The 27500-nt window shown below is 43.3% G+C and overlaps 1 protein-coding gene across 1 annotated transcript in view; it reads right to left on the minus strand.

Annotated features, from left to right (window-relative positions):
• The window catches only part of LOC310799315 (inositol 1,4,5-trisphosphate-gated calcium channel ITPR1-like), a 150111-nt gene that overhangs the window by 102852 nt on the left and 19759 nt on the right, over window positions 1–27500 (minus strand). The window contains exons 4-6 of the mRNA XM_083661913.1: window positions 8419–8528; window positions 5466–5552; window positions 352–510 (exon numbers count right to left, since the gene is read on the minus strand). Of these exons, the coding sequence (XP_083518039.1) occupies window positions 352–510; window positions 5466–5552; window positions 8419–8528 (356 nt within the window). The remainder of the gene's footprint in view (window positions 1–351; window positions 511–5465; window positions 5553–8418; window positions 8529–27500) is intronic.

Here is a 27500-nt window from a genome sequence, read left to right on the forward strand (position 1 = left end):
ATTCTGGCACAGGATGTTATAAGTGACTTAAGTGTGTCACACAATGTCTATGACCATAATCAATGTCTGTCACAAATCACTTCTAGACATTGTGACAACATCATGACAAATGTGACCGGCTGCAGCTATTGTGGTGGATGTCTATGCATATATGCCACTTGAGAATGAAAGACATCAAATGTTCATGACAATGTAGACGTACCTCAAGCTATCCATAAGATAAATCAGGACACAGAATTCTGATGCGGGGGAATGGGGAGGAGACCAATAAGATGGAGCAGAACATGCATGTTTCAAATGTCTGATTGACATACATAATGGAGTTATCACAGACAGAACAGGAGGACTCACGCTGTCGCCAATGGAGCGCAGCTTGTAGAAGGGCTGGATGTAGAACCAGGAGCCCTCGTTTCCAGCCGTGTCCAGCATCACCCTCATGGCGTTCTTCTCCAGCAGCGCGGGCAGACGCTTGTTCACCGTCAAGTATTTGTTGCTCTTCAGGTGGAGGAGCTAAGTGGCCATAATATATTATAAAGTCAATAAAAATGACGGTACGATAATATATCAAGTAACACATGGCGGCACAGGTATCTCATGGACTAGACATGATGAGATGTGAGGTGAGGAAGAAGTGCTTGTATTGACCTGTGCCTGTATGGATGACCAACCAAGCTGGACGTAACACGGGGGCTTGAACCTGTGACTTGTCCTTGTCTACAAGGACAACGCAGTCTTGCCTTCTATTTAGGGATGGGACCGATCCGATCCAATATCGGTATCGGGTGCCGATACTGACATAATTCACGAATCGGATCGGAATTATTATTTTTTTGCAATTCCAGCGCGGACCGCACAGTAATTGCCCATGGCCGTAATTTGCCCATGTATAATAGTATCCTTCTTTGCCTTGTATATTTTCTTAATTTTGTCTGCTTTTTGCAAGGTATATTTAAAAAAAAAAAAACTTTAATTGGCCAAATCTTTGCCTATACTGTATATTCAAGAAAAATATCGGTATCGGAATAATATCGGTATCGGCAGATATCCAAATTCAGTAGGGGTGGGGGAAAAAATCGATTCACCTAAGTATCGCGATTTTTAATGTCACGATTTTTTGGATCGATCTTTTATTCCAGAATCGATAATCGCAAATTAAAAAAAAAAAAAAAAAAAAAAAAAAATTGGGTGCTTGCAGTCAGGCCACTCACTGAACAGCAGGCCAGGCGCCGCCTACTGGTTTACTAGTGGTTTATTACTTTATTAGTTAGTCTGAAGTAATAATTACACTTCAGGGTTAAAGTGGGTGCATCTCATTGTAAAATTGGACTTCAAACGGCCCAAATCTGGCTTCAAACGGCCCAAATTTCACGCGCGTTGGCCCATATCGGCCTGGCCTGCTTGGTATCTAATGCCCGGCCTGAATTATGATCCCAGTCCACCCCTGTTTTTAACTATATCGCCCAGCCCTAGTCATGATATATAATATACAGTCTCTAGTGTATGATTCAACTTTTCCCATGTTCTAATCTAGTGTAAAAAAGCAAACAAACTGAAAAAATAAAAGAAAACAAAAAACAAAAATCGCAATAAATCGTAATATCGAATCGCAATAATCGTAGAATCGCAATACTTAAGAATCGCAATATAAATCGAATCGGCACCCAAGAATCGTGATAGTATCGAATCGGGAGATAAGTGAATCGCCACAGCCCTAAAATTCAGGTATCGGAATCGGATCGGAAGTGAAAAAATGTGGATGGGTGCATCCCTACTTCTATTGACCTATAAGGCAGTTCTATAGAAATGTATGTATGTGTGTCATCACCTGTTATCCCTCTTACAGTACAGACTGCAGTAGTTGATAACCAGGATTTGAATGGTTTTAGAGTGGTGTTAGAAACAGACATGAACAAGAATTGAACAGTCTACTTTCTGTCAGTTACACTCATTCGCCTCTAACAACTGACGATTGTATTGACTACTCTGAAGATAATCTTCCTTTATGTCTTTGCTATGGATTGTGCAGTGTTTCGTGGTTTGGTTTCGATTAGTCATTTTTATGAATTTTAGATTCTATTGCGTCACTATGCATTCTGGGTGTTTTCACACTACACAAAGGACTATGGCAAAAATTGTGTGTGCTTCTCACATTCTCTATTCAAATTTTTTGTTTTGTGTGTGAGAGATGTATCAGGCTCGACAGGATGTACCTGTCCTGTATGCATTACAGTACATTAGGCTGTGGTTTCACTGATCCTGGCTGCAGGGAGTTTCAGAGAGAACAGGAGCTATGCCAAAATGCACAACTCTCCAACACTGGATCATAGAATTAATTGATGCTCGTTAGTTCCTGTCTTTTTATTCATTTTGGGGAATAGCCTTCATTGCCTGCCTGGCAATGTGCACTGTACATGTATCATCCACATCAAGGCACTCGGGAGTTCAAAGAGTCCAGATTTAGGCGGCAACGGTCCATATAAGTTGCAGAAAGACACCCTGGAAGTAGGCGGAGCATCAGACTGGATGCATATTTTAAGTTCAACGGGTCACTTTGCCGATTTTCAACCAGCTTTGTATCATTACAAAATCATATAGAGAGTGACCGCCTACTTCCTGCTTCAGCGCTGTACCAGAGAATTATATCCGCATTTTATTTTCCCATAGACATTTCGTAAGATGCTTATAAAAATAGTTTTACTTTGTCAAACCAAACGGTTCAGCTATATTTAGAATGGGGATAGACCATAGAACATTTCACTCAGACCAAAATTAAAAAAAACTACATTGAAAAAATATTTTCTTCAAGTCCGCAATTTTTTACGTTTTAAATGTTATGTGGTCTCTCCTGTTTCAAAATATATCTGAACCGTTTGGTTTGAACAAGTAAAACTATTTTTATAAGCATTTAACAAAATGTATATGGGAAAATAAATGGCGGATGAAAATCTCTGGTTCAGTGCTGAAGCAGGGAGGAGGCGGTCACTTTGCCTCTCTATATAGACCAAATCACCGTGACATCACCATGTAAACAAATTTACTTCCGGGTACCACTTGGAAAAGGCGGCAGGTTTAAATGTGCGTGTTGTCATATAAATGCTGTCAAACCCTCTCGTTGTTTTCGGCCGACTACTTTCAATTTAAATGGTTAAACGGTTGGTAAACATGCTTGTCCGACGTATCTAGCCTTTCTTCTGTGTTTGTTTTATGTAGTGTTAGCTAGCTAATAAAGTTTGTTTGTCTGTCAAACTCGCTGTTTTTTTACGTTACAGACAGAGTAACCTCGCGTCACCAGGCTCTTCTCGGCGAGAAAGAGCCTGGTACAGACAGAGCTACTGACGCCACGTCAATTTAATTTAGCTTCAAGTCTACTCTAGTCTGGTCCAACAGGTAAATTAGCTAGTCTGGTCTCCACTAACGTTAGTGAAAGTGTTGTTATGAATGATATTAAACAACAACACAACACGGACGAACCATTTTTGTCTTCTTTGTCTGTTTTTGTCTTCAACATGTCAGTTTGTGCCGTCCACCGCCATTATAATGTGTGGACCTCAGGGGTACCCGGAAGTAAATGTAAACATCCCGCTGATTTGGTCTATACAGTATGCAAAGGAACAATGTTTCACCTCCCTCCATCTTGCCTGGACCGAGATCTCCCCGTTCATTCACAGAACTTCTTGGACTAAATGATGTCATAAATAATAATGATGTCATTTGGTACAGGAAGTTCTGTGAATGAAGGTAGAGAGAGCAATAATGACAGTGATAGTAATAGCAGAGACCTTTAATATAGATAGACACCCCAACTTCCAGTCACTTCCTGTATCTGTGCCACGGAGGTTTCACCACTGCCACGCCCACTTAGGAGACTGGTCAGCCAATGAAGTTTCATACCAATGACAGACAGCCAATCACAAGCTGATAACCAACCACGCCCATTTAGGAGATTGGAAGAGTACCATTTCTTACAATTGGCGGAGCCTGGAGTGGAGTGTCTCTATCTAATATTGAAGGTCTCGTAATAGTGATAGTATGGGGAGCTCTCGGTCCAGGCAAGATGGAGGGAAGTTAAACATAGTTCACGGTTGCTATGGCACCCTTTTTGCGTTGTGGTGTGTTGTTTGTCTTGCTGGTAATTCCTGTACATATAACAACAAATGTATATGGAAGTGTGCCTTTATTACTTTTCAAACTAGTAATAATGTTACTAATCTTAATCTGAGTGTTTGCTGTGATACCCATGTGTTCTGTAAAGCGCCTATGAGTATTTAGAAAAGTGCTATATAAAATAAATGTATTATTATTATTATTATTATTATTATTCATATACCACAGAGTTTGTATGGATACAAAGCTGGTTAAAAATCAGCAAAGTAGCCCTTTAACATATAGGATGATATATATACACTTGAGACAATGTGTCAGACTGGATCAACTCCACGGACAGCGAATGAGAATATTTCAGGTTTAACAGAGTGCATTCATACTTACCCGTAAAATACCAATTAGAAGCCGACTTCCAAATTGCCGCGGGTCCCATATATAAGCGGGGTCTGGATACATATTTTGTACATAAAAGCAGGTCCCAATTTGACGCCCGGTTAGTTTTTTCAATGTTTTCTTTTTACCTTTGCGACATCCTGTTGAATGCATCTCCCAAACACAACGAAGAAGAAAAATCGGATGAAGAAGACGAACAACGAGGAAACGAGGAACAACGAGGAAAAAAAACACATGCACGAAACTTGCTGATCAAAATTCGTTTTCCGTCAACATCTGATGATTCTGAAAATTGTGTAGGCATTTCCTGAAGATTTTTATACACTAAAACCGACATCTCTGGTGTAATAATTATTTTGAGAAATGTGCCTATATGGTATGTTTCCCTGCCAGCGGGCATAGAAGTCGGCTTCTAATTGGTATTTCACCGCACACTGCAGCAGAGGGGGCAGCGCATGCAGCCAGCGGAGGAGGCAGCGCATGCAACAAATAATCTGCTCACATGATGATCATGTTCTCTCACCTTCAGCGGAGAAAGTTTAGTGGTAAATACCGGTAGGTCACAGTTCAGCTCAAATTTTATTTGATTTCATGTACAGGCCAGAACTGGCATGCAATGTGCTCTGCTGCGCTGAGAGGGAGGCGCGGCTCTCCCCATAGACAAGCAATCGTGTGGAGGGCTGTAGCCAACTCATTCAAATAAATGGTTTAAATAAACAATTTCATACTATTTACAATCTTTTCTGAGCAATATTTTTGTACAAAAATAATTAAAGCAGGTCCCAAACTGCCGCAGGTCCCATATTGACGCGGGGTCTGGCTACATATTTTGTCAATTAACGCCCGGGCTAATAATTGGTATTTTACGGTATATAATAGGATAATCTAGAGAGAGAGAGATAGAGAGAGGGAAGATGCCGAATATTTAACACGTCAAATGAAACCCGCTTACACAAAGACAAACAAACCTGAATGACGTTCCCGTACTGAATGACTGTTCCCAGCAGCTTTTTGTTTTCAGAGTCATTTTGCTTCTTCTCCAAGTCAGCTGCATGCTACAGAGAGGAGAGGAGAGCGGAGTGACCGTTAAACCACACAACTACTAATGACTTCGTTACACCTCATTAGACAAGACATCCTTCAACTGTTTCACACAGTAATGTGGAGGGAAGGACTAGTAGGGCCTAGTCTTTCCTCCAGTCACTATTCACTAGGCTAATGCGTCTGATGGACGTGGTGCCGACTAGACGAGGCCGAGCAGCGGTGACAAAGTAGTCATGCAGGTATTCACACTTCAAAAGAAGGGCCTTTCGCCTATAAAACTCTGGCTCACATCTCCATGGAAATGCAGGAGCCATTTCAATCTTCTGTTGTATGACAGCGGGGTCAGATAGCAGACTGCTTTAAAAGGGATTGTATTGCAAGCAAAGGGGAGAAAGGAGAGAGTGGAGAGGGCAGAAAGGTAGGACAGTAGGAGTGAAATGCCTCACAAATGTCTATAAAAGGACTTCAGAATTCAACCTCATATGTAATCCCTTTGAGAGGTGCTCTCAAACGCTGTTTCGGGGGAAGAAAACAACACGCTGGACTGCAGGGTCCAGCAGCAGCACATGTACTGTACATTCACAGCTGGGCTTGGCTTCACCTTCAACCAAATCCATCAGCAAAACGTTGATATTCATCAAGGCCTCAAACAGTTTTTGTGTCCCTGAGTCGTGGAGACAGGTCTGTGTGAAGTGTACTGGTCGTGAGGACAGGTCTGTGTGAAGTGTACTGGTCGTGAGGACAGGTCTGTGTGAACTGTACTGGTCGTGAGGACAGGTCTGTGTGAACTGTACTGGTCATGAGGACAGGTCTGTGTGAACTGTACTGGTCGTGAGGACAGGTCTGTGTGAAGTGTACTGGTCGTGAGGACAGGTCTGTGTGAACTGTACTGGTCGTGAGGACAGGTCTGTGTGAACTGTCCTGGTCGTGAGGACAGGTCTGTGTGAACTGTACTGGTCATGAGGACAGGTCTGTGTGAAGTGTACTGGTCGTGAGGACAGGTCTGTGTGAAGTGTACTGGTCGTGAGGACAGGTCTGTGTGAACTGTACTGGTCGTGAGGACAGGTCTGTGTGAACTGTACTGGTCATGAGGACAGGTCTGTGTGAACTGTACTGGTCATGAGGACAGGTCTGTGTGAACTGTACTGGTCGTGAGGACAGGTCTGTGTGAACTGTACTGGTCGTGAGGACAGGTCTGTGTGAAGTGTACTGGTCGTGAGGACAGGTCTGTGTGAACTGTACTGGTCATGAGGACAGGTCTGTGTGAACTGTACTGGTCATGAGGACAGGTCTGTGTGAAGTGTACTGGTCGTGAGGACAGGTCTGTGTGAAGTGTACTGGTCATGAGGACAGGTCTGTGTGAAGTGTACTGGTCATGAGGACAGGTCTGTGTGAAGTGTACTGGTCGTGAGGACAGGTCTGTGTGAACAGTACTGGTCGTGAAGACAGGTCTGTGTGAACTGTACTGGTCATGAGGACAGGTCTGTGTGAAGTGTACTGGTCGTGAGGACAGGTCTGTGTGAACTGTACTGGTCGTGAAGACAGGTCTGTGTGAACTGTACTGGTCATGAGGACAGGTCTGTGTGAAGTGTACTGGTCATGAGGACAGGTCTGTGTGAACTGTACTGGTCGTGAAGACAGGTCTGTGTGAACTGTACTGGTCATGAGGACAGGTCTGTGTGAACTGTACTGGTCATGAGGACAGGTCTGTGTGAACTGTACTGGTCGTGAAGACAGGTCTGTGTGAACTGTACTGGTCATGAGGACAGGTCTGTGTGAACTGTACTGGTCGTGAGGACAGGTCTGTGTGAAGTGTACTGGTCATGAGGACAGGTCTGTGTGAACTGTACTGGTCGTGAGGACAGGTCTGTGTGAAGTGTACTGGTCATGAGGACAGGTCTGTGTGAACTGTACTGGTCGTGAAGACAGGTCTGTGTGAACTGTACTGGTCATGAGGACAGGTCTGTGTGAACTGTACTGGTCATGAGGACAGGTCTGTGTGAACTGTACTGGTCGTGAAGACAGGTCTGTGTGAACTGTACTGGTCATGAGGACAGGTCTGTGTGAACTGTACTGGTCGTGAGGACAGGTCTGTGTGAAGTGTACTGGTCATAAGGACAGGTCTGTGTGAACTGTACTGGTCGTGAGGACAGGTCTGTGTGAAGTGTACTGGTCATGAGGACAGGTCTGTGTGAACTGTACTGGTCATGAGGACAGGTCTGTGTGAACTGTACTGGTCGTGAGGACAGGTCTGTGTGAAGTGTACTGGTCATGAGGACAGGTCTGTGTGAAGTGTACTGGTCGTGAGGACAGGTCTGTGTGAAGTGTACTGGTCGTGAGGACAGGTCTGTGAACTGTACTGGTCGTGAGGACAGGTCTGTGTGAAGTGTACTGGTCATGAGGACAGGTCTGTGTGAACTGTACTGGTCGTGAGGACAGGTCTGTGTGAACTGTACTGGTCGTGAGGACAGGTCTGTGTGAACTGTACTGGTCGTGAGGACAGGTCTGTGTGAACTGTACTGGTCGTGAGGACAGGTCTGTGTGAACTGTACTGGTCGTGAGGACAGGTCTGTGTGAACTGTACTGGTCATGAGGACAGGTCTGTGTGAACTGTACTGGTCGTGAGGACAGGTCTGTGTGAACTGTACTGGTCATGAGGACAGGTCTGTGTGAACTGTACTGGTCATGAGGACAGGTCTGTGTGAACTGTACTGGTCGTGAGGACAGGTCTGTGTGAACTGTACTGGTCATGAGGACAGGTCTGTGTGAACTGTACTGGTCGTGAGGACAGGTCTGTGTGAACTGTACTGGTCGTGAGGACAGGTCTGTGTGAAGTGTACTGGTGTGTGGTGGCGGCCGAGATGTCGCTTGACTCACATGGAGCTTGTTGAGCAGCACCGTGTCCGTGTTCCCTCCGGGCTTCGCTGCCTTCCAGAACTGCTTCTGGGCCGAGTAGCGGTTCATAGGACACAGTCTGAACAGACAGTCTGGAGAGAGACAGACAGACAGACAGACAGACAGACAGACAGACAGAGGAATAGAGACAGAGAGAGAGAAAGAGGAAGGAAGAAGAGATGGAGCCAGCCAGACAGGCAGAGAAACAGATACAGAGAGATAGATATATTAGAGGGGCAGCCAAAGGGAGAGAAAGAGAGAGAGATTTCAAAATAATTAGAAAGTGACATTGTAGGCTAAACAAAGTATGGAGCCAAATTTGTACAGGGGAGAAAATAAAATAAATAAATAACTAGAATGACCGCACCGCGGATATATGCCTCCGCCAACAAGTGAGCAGTCGACATCCATGTCTGTCCAGACTTTGACGTTTGAGCCAAATACGTGAAGAAATGGCATCAAGGCTTTACTGAGATATTGAGTTAACGAGCTTGAAAATGGCATTCGTGAGGTCAGTGACCTTGTGTAATAAAGGAAATCTTTATTTCTTGTGTAAAAATGTAATCAGTTCATCCTTGAGTCCAAGTGGCCGTTTGAGCCAAATTCGAAGAAATTCCATGAAGGCGTTCCTGAGATATTGCATTAACGAGCTAGAGAATGGCGTTTGTGAGGTGACCTTGAACTTTGACCTTTCATGACCAAAATCGAATCGTTTCATCCTTGAGTCCCAAGTGGACGTTTGAGGCAAATTTGATTAAATTCCGTCAAGGCGTTCCTGAGATATCGCGTTAACGAGCTTGAAACGAGTGGTCGTGAGGTCACAGTGACCTTGAACTTTGACCACCAAAATCTAATCAGTTCATCCTGGAGTCCAAATGGACGTTTGAGGCAAATTTGATTAAATTGCGTGAAGGCGTTCCTCAGATATTGCGTTAACGAACACCGGACGGACGGACGGACGGACAGACAACCCGAAACCATAATGCCTCCGGCCTGGGTATCGCCGGCAGAGGCATAAACAATTTATTAATGCACTGTGGATTAAGTTGGGGTTGGGCTGCAGGAGGCAGGGCATGGCCTTGGCTTACGATAAACCAACAGATAAACACTAAAAGTCTGGGCTGCTTAAAGTAAGATGGTACAAGATGCTCAGTAAACACACAAGCTACTACTACAGTATAAAAATCAATCAATCAATTTTATATTTATACAGCGCCAAATCATAACAAGAGTTATCTCAAGGCGCTTTACAAATAGAGCAGGTAGAAGACCAGGCTGAAAAACTGCAGATACAGTAGGTGTAACTTAATAGAGAGCCAAAGTCAACGTCACTTCCTACTTCAGCATGCGCAGCAAGAGATTTCATCCGCCATTTATTTTCCAATAGACATTTCATCAAATGTTTTACTTAGTCAAACCAAATGATTCATCTATATACTGTAGAAACAGGAGAGACCATAGAACATTTCACTCAGGCGAAAAATAAAACTAAAACAGCAAAAAAAAAAAAAATTAAATCTGTTTTTGTTTTTAACGTTTTGGTCTGAGTGAAATGTTCGATGGTCTCTCCCGTTTCTAAATATAGCTGAATTGTTTTGTTTGACTAAGTAAAACTATTTTTATAAGCATGTTATGAAATGTCCATGGGAAAATAAATGGCGGATGAAATCTCTTGGTGCGCATGTTGAAGCTGGAAGCGATGTCGACTTTGGCTCTCTATAAACAAGACAGCAGCTTTCTTTGACACACCAAGTGTTACTACAGTACACTCAAATAATCTGATGCAAAATACATACACTCCCTTTACTCAGTGAACACACAGAGAGAACACACACACACACACACACACACACACACACACACACATGCATGCTCGTGCACATCCTTCACAGATCAGTTGACGCATATTCACAAAGATGGCTCACATAATTCTCCTGGGTGGAGATCAAAGGGTTTTGCCTGGTCGAGGGAGCAGGGATGACGAGTAAGAAACAGCAGGTGTGTGTGTGTGTGTGTGTGTGTGTGTGTGTGTGTGTGTGTGTGTGTGTGTGTGTGTGTGTGTGTGTGTAGATATGTGTATGCCAATAATATGCAAGTGTGATGATGTGTGGTTATGTCCTGTGGTGACCAGTGCACAATAAGGTCTACACTAGTACACGTGATACAGCTTAGAAATGTTCCGAATTCCGATACCATTTTTTCCTTCCTACAATTCTGGTACCTGAACTAGCGTATCGGCCGATACGGAGTACCGATCCGATACGCAGTGTGTTTAAAAAAAATATATATATTATAAACATCGAACAAAAAGTTCGGAAATGTGTGTTTGGTAGATTATTTATCTGTTGTAACAATGCTTCTTGACAATACATTGTATACCATTCCCTTTTAAATGGTGGCCCATTTGTAAGGAACATGCATTTGTGGAATGAGCAGCACAAAAAAATGGACAAATCATCTCTGCCAATGCCAAACAGCTTATTCTGCTGTTGCTATTGACTCTTGTTTGAAGTCTATCAGTAACAAGGAAGAAAAAAGACATATTGTCAATTTTACAATTTATTCATGTAACAGTCAGGAGCCTCAGTAGCGTGCAGAAGAACCATACATACACAGCCACAACCCTAATAGACTCTAATAGAGAGTTAAAGTGGAACGTCACTTCCTGCTTCAGCACTGTATCAGAGATTTCCATCCGCCATTTATTTTCCCATAGATATTTCGTAAAATGCTTATAAAAATAGTTTTACTGGTTCAAACCAAACGGTTCAGCTATATTTAGAAACAGGAGAGACCGCATAACATTACACTCGACCCAAAACGTTGAAAAAATGCGGGTTTAAAGAAAATTTAAAGACATTTTTTCAATGTTGTTTTTTTAAGTGTTGGTCTGAGTGAAATGTTCTATGGTCTCTCCCGATTCTAAATATGAACCGTTTGGTTTGACCAAGTCAAACTATTTTAGTAAAAGTATTTTACGAAATGTCTATGGGAAAATAAATGGGCGGAAGAAAATCTCTGGTACAGTGCTGAAGCAGGAAGTGACGTTCACTTTGCCTCTCTATACTGTAGTCTCTTAAAACGGACGCGTTGGCTCCTGCAATTTGCAAATGCAAATTTGCTAATCCGCTAATTTCTCCAATCACTTGCATGGGTTTTGTTTACATTAGGGATGCACCGATATGAAAATTTTGGCCGATGCCGATAACCGATATTAACATTGCTGTTATGGCCGATAACCGATATTTACCAATGTCGATATGATCTGTATAAAACCACATTTTTATGATCATCACATTTTGTACATACTGAAAAACACATGTTAACACTGAATTTGAAAAAGTTATGCATTTCTTTATTTGCAAAGCCTTTGGAAAAGCCCATAAATCATAGATTTACTGCATTATTTCATATCAATGTGAAGAATTTGGCTGATAATGATAACCGATATTAACATTGCAACATCTGACCGATACCGATATGACCGATATGTTAAAAAATGACTAACATCGGCCGATACCGATATGATTGCCGATATATCGTGCATCCCTAGTTTACATGTGTCGTGATTGGTCGAATAGCATCAAACTTCCTCCGGTCTGAAGCATTTTTTCCCTTTTCTTTGGAAGATGACAACTTCCTCTGGCCAAATTGTAATGTGCTAAAAGTACAGACTGTCTCTGGAGTATTCATGTGGAAGAGATAGAATGGCTTGAGAGACTAGTAATACAGCTAGTGGCCACTGGCCAGTCAGTGTACATAATGGCAGCCACAGCGAGGGGATGCTGTCCTGACCACACTCTGACTGTGATACTCATTTCCATAGATACAATGGAGACCGGGCGACCACACAGAGGACGCTGCTCTGATTTGCATAAGCATAACAGGCAAGAGTTCCTCTTCTCTGCTACGCCTCAAGCTCCTCACACAGGCTACTACAGCTGAAATGACTGCCACCGAAACACACACACAGAGGGAAGTTTGACACCGCTTGAAAGTGTTCACATTCTTGCAGTCAGCCAGTAGAGGAGAAATAATGTTCAAATCTCCTTTGCCTAGCTGCACGTCTGCCCAGCAGCAGCAGCTCCTCCCTCTGAGTCCTGGCTTTCCTCTGACTGAACCTCTCTCTCTCTCAAAAGCAGGAGAAAGCAGAACAATGTGTCCATCCTCCCCCAGCCTCTCTCTCCTCCTGCTATCGTCGCAGCAACATGACCAAATAAGGCCAGCCGAGAGAAGGGGAGTGGGATGACAAGAGGGAGAGAAGAGGGTGGGGACTGCCTATCTTCTATCATCCCTCCTTCTCCTTTCTGCCTTCCCCCCGCCCGTTTCAGACATCCTCCTCTCCCTCCAGAGTTGAACCGTTTCTATCGCCCAGATCTCACCCCTCACCCCTAGATGTGGTTTACATGACTCTGGCCCAAAACAGGGTCAGAACAACAAATAAAGGGAAGTGAAAGAGAAACGAGAAAGAGAGAGTGGAGAGAGAGAATAGAGGAAAAAGTAGAATAGAAAGCAAGAAAGAGGAGAGCTGGAGATACACACTCACACACACACGCACACACACACGCGCACACACACACACACACACACACACACACACGCGCGCGCGTGCGCACACACGCACGTCCGACCAGGGTTATTCCCATGTTGATTTCCTGTCTGAAAGGGTTAACCCGGGTCAGTCAGAGTGATTTAAAGAGAGGGTTGCGCCTGCGGAGGTCCAAAATGCTTGATAGTCACGTGACTCATGTAGCTACAGTATATAGTGTGTGTGGAGGAATAGTTCCAGGAAGTACATTTGAATGCATCAAATAATGCTATACAATTTGATTATTTAAACGTCTTAGCCTTTCAAAGTACATCACAAACGGTCCATTCTGCTGCAACTCTACAGCGCTCCTTAATCCAGAATCATACATTCTGGAAGGGATGCACCGATATGAAAATTTTGGCCGATGCCGATGACCGATATTAACATTGCTGTTATGGCCGATAACCGATATTTGCCGATGTCGATATGATCTGTATAAAACCAAATTTTTATGATCATCACATTTTGTACATACTGAAAAACACATGTTAACACTGAATTTGAAAAAGTTATGTATTTCTTTATTTGCAAAGCCTTTGGAAAAGCCCATAAATCATAGATTTACTGCATTATTTCATATCAATGTGAAGAATTTGGCTGATAATGATAACCGATATTAACATCTGACCGATACCGATATGACCGATATGTTAAAAAATGACTAACATCGGCCGATACCGATATGATTGCCGATATATCGTGCATCCCTATCTGGAACTATTGCGAAGTAAAAAATAAATAATAATAATCCATAGAGTAGTGCAGGAATGAGTCGAGAAGTAGCACTTCCGGCTCTTACGTGTAAAAGGCTATGGGATTTTTGTACGGGGATTTCGGTTAAATACATGAAATAAGGTCTGTGGTTAAGTTTATGAAACAGCCAAGTTTGTGTTCAGCAAGATAATCTTCACAAGCGAGGCCCACTTTTATGACTGTTGAAGCGTAAATGTGTTTGTTTGTTTTTAAACACGTCTTTCAGAAAACACTTCAAAAGTCATAAAAGTGGTCCTCGTTTGTGGAGATGATCTTGCTGAACGCACACTTTGCGCTTTCATAAACTTTTGTTAACCACAGACCTTATTTCATCCATTTAACTGAAATTCCCATACAAAAACCCCATTGACTTTTCCCCTTACGAACCAGCAGTGCAGGGCCTTCCGGGCTAAGCCTACAAAAGTCATCCCTCTGGCTCTGGGACTCTATAGTGGCGGGAATCACCAGATGCCCCATGATATGATATTATCATGATACTTAAGTCACGATACGATAGTATTGCGATATGCTAGTATTGCAATATATTGAGCATTGCGATATTGCAATATATTGTGATTACCTTTTTTCAACTGCAAATGAGGTCCCCAAAGGAAAAAACTTTGTCAACATCTTTTTATCTAATGAGATAAAGTTTCCAGTCTGTTCATCTCACTTCAATCATTTTTATTGCAGCAAAATATGATTGTCAAGCGGACAGAGATGTCATAAATGTTGCATGATGCACTTGACATTTTGTATAATAAAATATCACGATACTTGGCATTCGATATGATACGATATATTGCCCACAAAATATCTTCGCAAATGGGCAGACCTATAATGTAATTAGGCTCAGCCATTCCATCCCATTCTACAGCGAAAACTACCATACACACAGCTCAGTGAACAGGTTTGGAGTGTGTGTGTGTGTGTGTGTGTGTGTGTGTGTGTGCAAGCCGATCTCATGGGAGAGCGTATGTATGACACGCGGGTGTTTTCTCGTGGAATAGATACGCGGAAACGCAGTTCCGCGTGCAGTTCAGACGCAACTTCGCCTCGTCCACTTACATTAGAAATCTAACATGCATAATAACTTTACGTGGAAGTTATGTTGTATGGGTTAGGTTAAGGTTAGGGTCAGGGTAAGGTTAGTGTTTGGGTTAGTGGTTGCGAGTATGTTAACGTACTTTGCCGCCATTGTTGCCACCAAACTGCACGCCGCCAACTCGCGTTTCCGCGTATCTATTCCACGAGAAAACACCCCTGTGTCATACATACGCATTTCATGAAATCGGGCTGGTGTGTGTGTGTGTGTGTGTGTGTGTGTGTGTGTGTGTGTGTGAGAGACAGGTAAACAGCCTGTACTGAAGGCCAGCCTGTTGTTTTTTCTTTTGTTCCCAGTCAGCTGTGAGAGACAACACTTTAATTCAGTAACGGTGAAAGTGGGCCATGGACGCCTGGTGGGGACAGTGGGGGAGAGAGGTGGTGGGACTGGTCTAGCATGGACGCCTGGTGGGGACAGTGGGGGAGAGAGGTGGTGGGACTGGTCTAGCATGGACGCCTGGTGGGGACAGTGGGGGAGAGAGGTGGTGGGACTGGTCTAGCATGGACGCCTGGTGGGGACAGTGGGGGAGAGAGGTGGTGGGACTGCCTGGTGGGGACAGTGGGGGAGAGAGGTGGTGGGACTGGTCTAGCATGGTGGACTGGACAAGTCAATGATTCATTGGCATTCCTGCGGCTTAAAGCAATGTGTCACGACAGGAATAAAGAAACCCCAAACCACATCTATTATTATATTATTTAATTTGCACTTACGTGTGCACGTGTTTGAGTTCATGAACAATCACTCTTTGATATTGGCTGCCCTGCATGTCTGCCCTTACTTGTCACTATTATTTGCTTTCATTGAAAGTCAAAGTCAGATCTAAAATTCATGCCTCCAGCACAAATACAGACTTGTGTTTGAAAACTACAACATATCCCTAAGGTATGTGTGCTTAGCCCTAAGGTATGTGTGCTTAGGAAGTGAAGAATACTAAAGTGAGCCATTACTTTATCTCGGACCTTGTTCTAGGTCAGGGGTGTCCAGATTAGATCATGTGAAAATACCAGGGGGGCAGCTGGGTTACCCATCATCTAGGTAAAAATAAAATCACATACAATACAATTGTACTCTAAGGATTTTGTTTACCATCTGAAAACATTAGTTTTACTTCTGACTTGGTGCTTGTCTACAAGCTGTATGATGCTGTCATCGTTAGGTGAACGGAAAAAAACGCAAAGTGAACTTGCTTGATTAACCAATACTGTGTGGAGAGGGCCACATAATACATTTTGAGAGACAAGCCATGGGCCACTTAAAATCGTTCCACGGGCCGCAATTGGCCCCCGGCCCGGACTTTGGACATGCCTGTTCTAGGTTCATACATGAGGGGAATGATATAGCCTCCAGTGTTTCCCACAGGATTTTGAGTTGTTGTGGTGGGGGACCACAGACCCCCTAGGGGGGTGCGGGGGCATGCTCCCCCGGGAGATGTTTTTTTTTACATTTTAAAGTAAAATGCATGAATTTGGTGTACTTTGAGAAAGCACTTAAGAGCAAAATGAAAAGGCTAGATCTATGAAGAACATGTCATCATTACTGTGCTGTGGGTTTACAATGACAAACTAAATTTCTCAATATAGGTCAGGGATACTCAACTTGCTTTGCCCGGGGGCCACTTTCATGAAATGATAGAAGGCGAGGGGCCAGTTAATAAACAAACAATATACATTTTTCTGTATCGGATTGTAGGTGTTTGGGGTGTCAGCCAGAGTTTAGGCTGACAATGTTGTGCACACCGGATAGTTAGTTACGGTAGGTTAAGTTAGTTAGGTTAAGTACATACATAAGTGCCTGGGTAGCGAGCAGATGGCGATATTTGACAATTTAGCAGCTAAATCATAGATTATTGAAAGATATTCCCTATTCAAGACTGAAATGCATGTTGCGTTCAGGTGCACTGTAAAAAAAAAATATATATATATATATATTTTGGTCAACAAGAGTGTGGCGGTCAAAATCCCGTTGTGGCGGTGCGCCATAAATTCCCCTATGTATGGGAAACACTGAGCCTCTGCATGACCAGGCAGGACTTTGAAACACTAATGGTCAGCATTTCAGAAAACAGTAACTCCCACAAAGCCTAAAGAGAGCCGTCATCATGACAAGTTAAAAGGGACCCCTCACCACCTCCTCATGAGGACAGAGTTGCGTGTAGAATGGCTGACTGAGCTGTGGAAGATGATGTTAGATGATCATGTTGCCATTGCCTAAAATATGTACAGAAAACAAGTGAAACCTTACTACTGTGCTTCTCTCTTGTGAAGTCATCTCAATAGCCACATGATGACCTGTGCAGTAAAGTAGTCACATGATGACCTGTGCAGTAAAGTAGCCACATGATGACCTGTGCAGTAAAGTAGCCACATGATGACCTGTGCAGTAAAATAGCCACATGATGACCTGTGCAGTAAAATAGCCACATGATGACCTGTGCAGTAAAATAGTCACATGATGACCTGTGCAGTAAAGTAGCCACATGATGACCTGTGCAGTAAAATAGTCACACGATGACCTGTGCAGTAAAATAGTCACATGATGACCTGTGCAGTAAAGTAGCCACATGATGACCTGTGCAGTAAAATAGTCACATGATGACCTGTGCAGTAAAATAGTCACATGATGACCTGTGCAGTAAAATAGTCACATGATGACCTGTGCAGTAAAATAGTCACACGATGACCTGTGCAGTAAAATAGTCACATGATGACCTGTGCAGTAAAATAGTCACATGATGACCTGTGCAGTAAAATAGTCACATGATGACCTGTGCAGTAAAGTAGCCACATGATGACCTGTGCAGTAAAATAGTCACATGATGACCTGTGCAGTAAAGTAGCCACATGATGACCTGTGCAGTAAAATAGTCACATGATGACCTGTGCAGTAAAGTAGCCACATGATGACCTGTGCAGTAAAATAGCCACATGATGACCTGTGCAGTAAAATAGTCACATGATGACCTGTGCAGTAAAGTAGCCACATGATGACCTGTGCAGTAAAATAGCCACATGATGACCTGTGCAGTAAAATAGTCAGATGATGACCTGTGCAGTAAAGTAGCCACATGATGACCTGTGCAGTAAAATAGTCACATGATGACCTGTGCAGTAAAATAGTCACATGATGACCTGTGCAGTAAAATAGTCACATGATGACCTGTGCAGTAAAATAGTCACATGATGACCTGTGCAGTAAAATAGTCACATGATGACCTGTGCAGTGAAGTAGCCACATGATGACCTGTGCAGTAAAATAACCACATGATGACCTGTGCAGTAAAGTAGCCACATGATGACCTGTGCAGTAAAGTAGTCACATGATGACCTGTGCAGTAAAATAGTCACATGATGACCTGTGCAGTGAAGTAGCCACATGATGACCTGTGCAGTAAAATAACCACATGATGACCTGTGCAGTAAAGTAGCCACATGATGACCTGTGCAGTAAAGTAGTCACATGATGACCTGTGCAGTAAAATAGTCACATGATGACCTGTGCAGTAAAATAGTCACATGATGACCTGTGCAGTGAAGTAGCCACATGATGACCTGTGCAGTAAAATAACCACATGATGACCTGTGCAGTAAAGTAGCCACATGATGACCTGTGCAGTAAAGTAGCCACATGATGACCTGTGCAGTAAAATAGTCACATGATGACCTGTGCAGTAAAGTAGCCACATGATGACCTGTGCAGTAAAGTAGTCACATGATGACCTGTGCAGTAAAGTAGCCACATGATGACCTGTGCAGTAAAGTAGCCACATGATGACCTGTGCAGTAAAGTAGCCAGTGCATGTGAGAATTGTTTGAATTTTTGGGTCTAAAGTAAACAGCCGGTCTTCTACTTGCTCTATTTGTAAAGTGCCTTGAGATAACTCTTGTTATGATTTGGTGCTGTATAAATATACAATTGATTGATTGATTGAGTATAAACTAGATACACATGTGATGCATGTAATGTGAAGTGTTGTTTTTCTTTGACTGTCAAGCATACAGACTCTCTAATCTTTTAGCAACAGCGGCTATTTGACAAAGGATTTGGAGTAGAAAGTTGTTACAAGTTATGGATAACATCATGACGGTGAGTGATGAGATGAGGTAGAGAACAAGAAAACATTTGGTTATACCATTTATATTGTAGTAATGATTATTGTAAATAAGCAAGAAACAAGCTCAAATTTGCAATAGCTGCGACCAGATATGTGATGTCAATCAGAGTGTGATGTCATCCACTCTAGCATCATGATGTCATCGACTCCATTGACATTGGTTTTGTGGACCATCCATTAGGCCTGCACGATATGAGGAAAATCTGCGATGTGCGACAACATTGTTCAATATAGCGATGACAATACGACTTGCGATAAATAAACAAATATTAAAGTATGCATATTAGCTATACAGTTCCTATGTCTTTCTGCTTTAACCCTTGTACAGTGTTGGTACATTTTGGGCTAGTGCAGTGTAATTTTCTGTGTTCGCATTGTTATAAATGTGATATAAATGGTCAAATGGCGATGAATTTTGAAATTGGGTGGGGGATTGGGGCATATATCAAGGATTTTCACACTTCAGTGCCTCAGCTCATTTTTGGCCCCGGGAATCAAAAATGTTTACTGCATTTATGTTATATCCAGAAATGAATAGATAGATTCCCCATTGAAAACCACTATAAAGTGCAAAAAAGTGCTATTTTTGAGCTCCAAGACACTTTTTACAAAAAAGCATTTTTTTTATGACTTCCTCCAGATATTTTGGACATAAGGCTTCAAAATTATGGTTTTTAATATTTTTCAGCAGATTGCAACATTTTCTCATGTATGGCATGCATCTATAAAGTGCAAAAAAGTGCTATTTTTGAGCTCCAAGACACTTTTTACAAAAAAGCATTTTTTTATGACTTCCTCCAGATATTTTGGACATAAGGCTTCAAAATTATGGTTTTTAATATTTTTCAGCAGATTGCAACATTTTCTCATGTATGGCATGCATCTATTGCAATCAATTTAGCTGGTTTCTGTTTGTGCTGCATTATGGACCACTACAGCCCAATGGAATAAATAATTTCAGCTAAAATGGTGTTCATATGGATGTGTGTGTGTGTGTGTGTGTGTGTGTGTGTGTGTGTGTGTGTACACACACACACACACATCCATATGAACACCATTTTAGGGATGGGGTTTTGGGGGGAGGGAGGGACAAAAAAAACATGCCTATATTGAAGTCAGCTCAAGTTGTGTGTGTGTGTGTGTGTGTGCGCACACACACACACACACACACACACACACACACACACAAGCAACTTGAGCTGTCCCCCCACCCCCCCACCAAAGCCCCATCCCGATGTGCAAACATGAGATTGAGCAAAAAAGGAAAAAAAGATTCTCCCTCTATTGTTGTTGAGGCCAAAAATGGTTAGTACTTGCCCAGAAGGACTCACTCTAATTGCCCAAAAATGGTCAATTAGATGGTCTAAAAAAATATACAGTGCATTTTTTTTTTAAATTGTCACTGAATAAAAAGTAACAATGGAACAAAATAAATATTGGTAATAATCTTTTACATAGACCCCACTGTGATAATCCCACCCAAAAACATTCCCTTTGGAATATATTTTGTGCAGAGATTGTGGAAATCTGTAAAAGCAGCAAGTGAAACTGTTTATAGTCAAGACAAACTGGCTTATAATGGGTTACATTTCTGAAAATGAATAAATATTTTTGGTATGTATAGCTTCATCTGAAGGTAAAATGTTTGAAAGAAAAAAGAAAAAAGTTTTTTTTTTTTTTTTTACCATTCTTATCATTAGAAAAATAATTAGCCAAAACAGGACAATGGGAGGGGCATAACAATGAAGGGTAAGTATTAGTTAACAGTGTACAAGGGTTAATAATGCTAACATAGACCCCAAACATAGCCTATGCCCACTGAATAAAGAAATGAAATACACACTGACTCTAGCTGAAATGACACGACACACAGCGTGTTTGGGCTTTGGCAGAGGGGTGGAGCGCACTGTTGCAAGGGAAAGGTGTACGCTGGATTTACAACACAAGACAAAATGATCAGATGCTGAGTGGGAATGCATGACGCATGTAAATAAAACCACTTTTGTGATTCATTGCGTTTCAGGCAGTCTTTGCGATGTGTTTATTGTGCATGTTCATATTGCGATGACGATGAAAATACGATTAATTGTGCAGCCCTACCATCCATCCCACCAACCAACCAACCCACCAACCAACCAACCGACTAACTGATTTATAGAGCTGCTGGCAATGCTAAAAAAGTGTGTGTTTGTGTGTGTGTTTGTGTAGTCATTTATAAGGTAGTTGTGTTACTGAAGTTTAGGCTTGGCTAATTCAATTAGCTAAGAAGTTTAAGTCATTTTTAATGAAGCTTGTTATTTTGATGTGTAGATTAATAGTTTTGAGTGATCAATAGGGATCATACAAAACATTGAATCGTACAGGTTTTGGTTTGTTATATCTTTTTTACAAAAGGTGCTTGTCACACAATGCTGTATCTTAAGATAAATCTATTGTACAGATGACCTAGAAAAGTTACCACCACCACCACCAGCAGCAGCTTTTCAGACACAGTTCAACACAGAAGACCTGTGTCCTACAGTCACTTGAGAATGCAGCAGATCTAGATATACAGTAGATGCTTGCACTGCAGTGCTGGCAAGCATAAAAGCCACAGAGGAACTATTAAACTAACAAGAGACAATTTGCCTCTTGGGCATTTCTTTTAAAGAGCAGAACCTTAGTCACCATACTACTACTAAGCAACAGGTGTTCCAGTGTTTAATTAAATCTAACACAGACCACACACACTGCAATTCACTTTGCTACAATGGTTTATGGTCCGTTTGTGGAGTAATGAACAAGTACATTAAAAACACTGATATTCAAATATGGACTTCAACTCATCTTAACGCCTGTCTGCTATCTTGTCATAAAAGCAGCCAAATGAATCATGACTGACAAAGATCCTCAGATGTCCAATGAAATCACAAAAGCCACTCAATTAGTCTCTCCCCAGACTCAAATATGACATGAAATCGCTTCGCTCCGCATACTACATCAATGAGTCTGTGCCGCTTCACAGCCACTTCTGGGGTTTAAGGGCTTGAAACTGAATGAAAAATGGGCTGGGCCTCCCCTGCCGTCTGATCGCAAAGTCGTTACTGATTGGGGAAGACTGAATCCACCACTGGCCAATCACTGGCCAAGTGAACAGTTCACTTCCTACCCCAGCTGGCTGAGGGAAAGTGTCCCAGACCCAGAGAGAGATCTGCAGCATGCAGTAACGTAGTGCAATCAGCGTAAGAACTCTCATCATGGGTCTGGCGTTGAGAGACTACTCATCAATAAACATGAGCTAAACACAGGCAGCCTGGCCCCTCCCCTCTGAGAGGCCTGAGCTGGTCTACACTACAGTAACATAATGAGACACACTGCCAGTCTGCAACAGACTGACTTCTTCCATTCTGTCTTAAATCAACACCTTAAAGAGCCTTCAGGGTTTTCCTGTTACACATATTATAGAGGAAGCAACTAATCAGCTCTATTGCATCAATGAATGGGTTGACCAACAACAGCTTCCGCTGGCCGTTTCCTGCAGCAAGACCTCTGCCCTCTGAATGGACAGGAAAGTCATATGTGTGCAGCAATAGGTGAGGAAGGGACCATCCACAGAGACATTTGTGGGGTTTCTCCCAGTTGAAGCACCCAGCTAGCCGATGCAGCATCTCTAGTCGTGTTTCCATTACTCTCAGAAATGCGCAAAATCTAAATATCGCAATAGAAAGTGGGTAATGGAAACACGTAATTTTCGAAAAACCTCCCAAATATCGCAAAAAGTTTTTGCGCTCTCATGAGGTGGTTTTTCAGACGTGTCGATATAGCAGTTTATCGCAAAAGTGTAATGGAAACGCATTTTTCGCATTTGCATGTCATGTGACCCATCTTCTCCTTTGGAAAAGGAGCGGAAAATGAAAGGAAAATGAGGGAGAAAGGGTTCGATAAGCCATGGCAAAACCTCCGCAGCAACCTAGCAGAAAGACGAGTGTTGTGCAAAAGCGGAGCTGGGGAAAATAGATCATGTTTAATGACAGAAATCGCTCCATGGTGACAGGCTGCCTGTCTGTGTGCGCACAGTTATAGGCTACCTTTTTTCCTCTGCCTCTCGCGCTCACTGCATTCACCGCAGCCAGCAACATGTTGGGGCAGGGTACGACACTAATTTCTTTTGAATTGATAATCAGGCTCGTTTATATGCGTTGTAACTTCATGTGGTGATTTGCATTGACCATTGGTTGGATTTGAGCATGCAGGGGACGGGATTTGGGGCAGATCCCCGTGCGCATGGCAGCTGCTGCAACGGGGAATTGCGTTCAGGTGTGTGCGCGGTCACTCAAACTCAACTTCAATGGAAACGCCTACAAGTCGCAATTGTACATTGTCGAAGTTGTAGAAATATCGCAATTATTTTGCGAAAAACTGTAATGGAAACACAGCTTATGACAGAAAGAGGAGTCAGATGTTTGATCACATCAGACAGGCGGTGGTGTGGAGGAGCGGGATGTTCCAGTGAGCCCTACTACATAATGATCCATCGCACATGATGCAAGTCATGTGTGAAGAAGCTGAGATGTGAAAGGATGGTGAGAGTTGCAGACACATGAGGCAGGGACCAAAGCCGTTTTCACACATGCGCTTTATACCGGGAAATGACCAGAAAGCGGTGTAATGCCTTCATGTGTGAAAGTTGTTTTCCGGTATAAGCGCGACCCCGTCATCGCGGACATTTCACCAGTTTGGAGCTTGTCATAAGAGCGGACGGTATGTCTGCTTCATGTGTGGGCGTGCCGATTTCCCCCCCTCCCCTCTCTGCTCGCTCTCTGGCCAGTCCTTCAGTCCTCTGCAGCAGCCCGACACAGAACAGACACAGCGAAAATGGCAGCGGCTTGTTCTGAGTCTTGCCCAACGCTTGTAGAGAGAGCAAATGCACAAAGCGAAATGTGGAAGTATTTTGCTTACGTTGCCGACAGCGAAGGCAAGCCTCTGGACACATCAAACGAAGCCAGTCTGTAAAATGTGCTTCAACGCGACGCAGGTGAACGGATAAACATCGAACCAGCCAGGCTATTTCTCTCAGACAGGGATGCCAACTTCTTCAAAGATTTCAGTTCAAAGACTGGTTAGCAAATGTGAAGGATACAACATACATGGCCTCTTAAGTCAAACGAGTGTGATTTATTGTGTGACAAGTGAACTTATTTCACCATCGGAGTTTTGCCGCCCCCCAAAATAAGGACGATTCCCCACCCGCTCTGCAGTGCCCCCCTCCCGACCCCCCTCAAATACAGGTAATTTCGCTGCTATTTCCACACACGTGAGCCCTCAGGTGTGAAGGGAAATTCCGGGAAATAGCCAGTCTTGATTTACAGGTAATTTCCCTGTCTGTATGTGTGAAAACAGCTCAAGATGCAACTCAAGACTTTTCATACTAAAGCTTTTCACATGCTGCTGCTTTAGCAGGGAAAATGTCAGGCTGCTGACAAACAAGTGGTAGAGAACTCAGATGATGTTGCTTTGACAGCTGTATGTACAAGCTGCTTTGATGGGGATTTTTTTGAATGTTTCAGTAAAAAGCACAGTTCAGTCACACGTTCCAAAAACGTTCAAACAACAAACTGATATGAAGGCATACTACTAGGGGTTAAAGTTTTTAAAATCACACTATATTGAAAGTGAACAATTACAGGAATCAAAGATGTCGTCTGAAATGAATGAATGAAACAGGCAGGGGAACAAGATTATCATTTCAGTTCAAGTATAGAGAAATGATTGAAGGTTGACATGGAGCTGATTCTACACTGGCAACCACATAAATTGAGATGGAGTGACTGACTGCTTGGTGATAAACAGCTGACATCTCCTGCTTCACAAAATTGGGCAACCATCATCAATATCCCATTGACTACAAATACAGTATCTGTGATGAAAAACACACGGCCATGCAGCAACAGTTGACTGTTGTGAAGATTTTGCAACAGCAAAGCACTGAGACAAAGGCATTATTACATAACAACCTACAGACAACAAACAGGAAGACAGACTGACTGAGTATTCAACAAGGGGAAATGGAGTCAGAAGATGACATTGTAAACAATGTGGAATTCTGGTTTTTACTGCAACTTGAGGGCACCAGAAAAAGAGCTGTCAACACAGCAACTTCACATTAGACATGATGTCTATTGGCCGAACATCTAAACAAGTCCGAAGTAACGTTATCAGAGTGACTGAGATGAGTGACACGGTGTAGGATTATTATTCATTATGTTTCAGGTGGTGGTGTGTCTGTCTCCAAACTTCTTTTTCCCCCTGATTTCCCCAACATTTTTCTCCCCAATTGTACTTGGCCAATTTCCCCCTGCTGCCCCGGTCGCTGCTCCACCCTCTGCCAATCTGGGGAGAGCCGTAGACTAGCACCATGCTTCCTCCAACACATGCGCAGTGGCCAGCCGCTTCTTTTCTCCTGACAGCGGGGAGCTTCACCGGCAGGACGTAGCACGTGGGGAGGATCACGCTATTCCCACCAGTTCCCTTCCGCCCCGACCAGGCGCCCCGACCGACCAGAGGAGGCGCTAGTGCAGCGACCAGGAGGCATACCCCCAATCCGGCTTCCCACCCGCGGCGCAGACACAGCCTATCATGCCTGTATGGACGCCTGACCAAGCCGGAGGTAACATGCGGGTGCGAACCTGCAACCCTCGTGTTGGTAGGCAGGCAATCTACCGTTACTGTACATTAACCGGACGCCCATGTCTGTCTCCGAACTTGATTTTTTTTCATGTTTTTTTTCCAGATTTTTCTCCAATTTCTCCCTAATTGTACTTGGGCAATTTCCCCTGTGATCCCGGTTGTTGCTTCACTCCCTCTGGTGCAGACTAGCACATGCCTCCTCCGATACATGTGCAGTCTCCAGCCACTTCTTTCCACCTGACAGCGAGTGTGTGTGTGCGTGTGGGAGGGGGCGGGGCATTGTGAGCTTGAAGCATGAAGCAAGACTTCTAACGTCTCAGTGTATGCTACTTGAGAGAGAGTGTGACTGTGCGCTGGTGCACTGGTGCTTACTTTATGAGGAAATGGTAAGCATACCTCAGCAGTGACAGTCAGTGTGAGCTGAGGGCTGGTGGACATGGTTAGTCTGGCACTGTGCCTGCAGCATCCACTAAGGAGGATTATCTCTGCACAACTAAACTGTCTCCCATCCTGGCAGCCAAGAGCTGAGGAGCCTCCCCTCCCAGATGAGGGACAGACAGGGATCTGCTGGAGGAGGACACCCACACGTCTCGCACAACAGCTTCCCATGGCAGTTTGGACAGGAAACAGACATGGAGGCACACTAAGCCGGGCTGTGTTTTTAGATGTTTAGTAAAAACAGGCATAATCCTCTTGTCTTGTTTGGTTTAATAATGTTTATAGTGTCTCTATGCAAGCCCAAGGATATGAGGCAATAAGAACTTCCTCAGTTAGAGGAACAGCTCTCAAATGCATGGACGTTGAATTCACTGCAGCTCATGCTAAACTGAGGTGGTCACAGCACTGCAGCTCATGCTAAACTAAACTGAGGTGGTCACAGCACTGCAGCTCATGCTAAACTGAGGTGGTCACAGCACTGCAGCTCATGCTAAACTGAGGTGGTCACAGCACTGCAGCTCATGCTAAACTGAGGTAGTCACAGCACTGCAGCCCATGCTAAACTAAACTGAGGTGGTCACAGCACTGCAGCTCATGCTAAACTGAGGTGGTCACAGCACTGCAGCTCATGCTAAACTAAACTGAGGTGGTCACAGCACTGCAGCTCATGCTAAACTGAGGTGGTCACAGCACTGCAGCTCATGCTAAACTAAACTGAGGTGGTACAGCACTGCAGCTCATGCTAAACTGAGGTGGTACAGCACTGCAGCTCATGCTAAACTGAGGTGGTACAGCACTGCTGTTCATGCTAAACTGAGGTGGTACAGCACTGCTGCTCATGCTAAACTGAGGTGGTACAGCACTGGTGCTCATGCTAAACTGAGGTGGTCACAGCACTGCAGCTCATGCTAAACTGAGGTGGTCACAGCACTGCAGCTCATGCTAAACTGAGGTGGTCACAGCTGCAGGGCCTTTGTGCTGATAATGTCCTCTTCGTTCATCTGACTAAAATATAACTAGACTAAATTCAAATAACCCTTTGATCTTTCCAATGACATTAAATGGATGCATATGCAGGTTAGCAAAGTCACACATTTCTCTAACCTCAGTTTAGCTGCTTGCACCTATAACTAATTTAAATGTTAAGAGGGATTTATTGACACATTTATCGACCCACATTTTGATTAACACTGTGGCCGAACACAATTCTGCTCACTCACTCACTCACTCACAGACACAAACACGTTGCATTTTTATTATAGGATTAAACCAAACTAGAGGTGAGTGTTGCTAATGTAGGACTTGGAGGTCCTCTGTCGTAACTGGATTTTCACAAACAAGAGGAGCAGACTGAAAAATATGAGTTTATGTTTCATTTAAAAACGTCGGCGGTCCTCTCA

Source organism: Poromitra crassiceps (genome assembly GCF_964638095.1).
Source record: "Poromitra crassiceps genome assembly, chromosome: 27".
Classification (NCBI taxonomy): Eukaryota; Metazoa; Chordata; class Actinopteri; order Beryciformes; family Melamphaidae; genus Poromitra; species Poromitra crassiceps.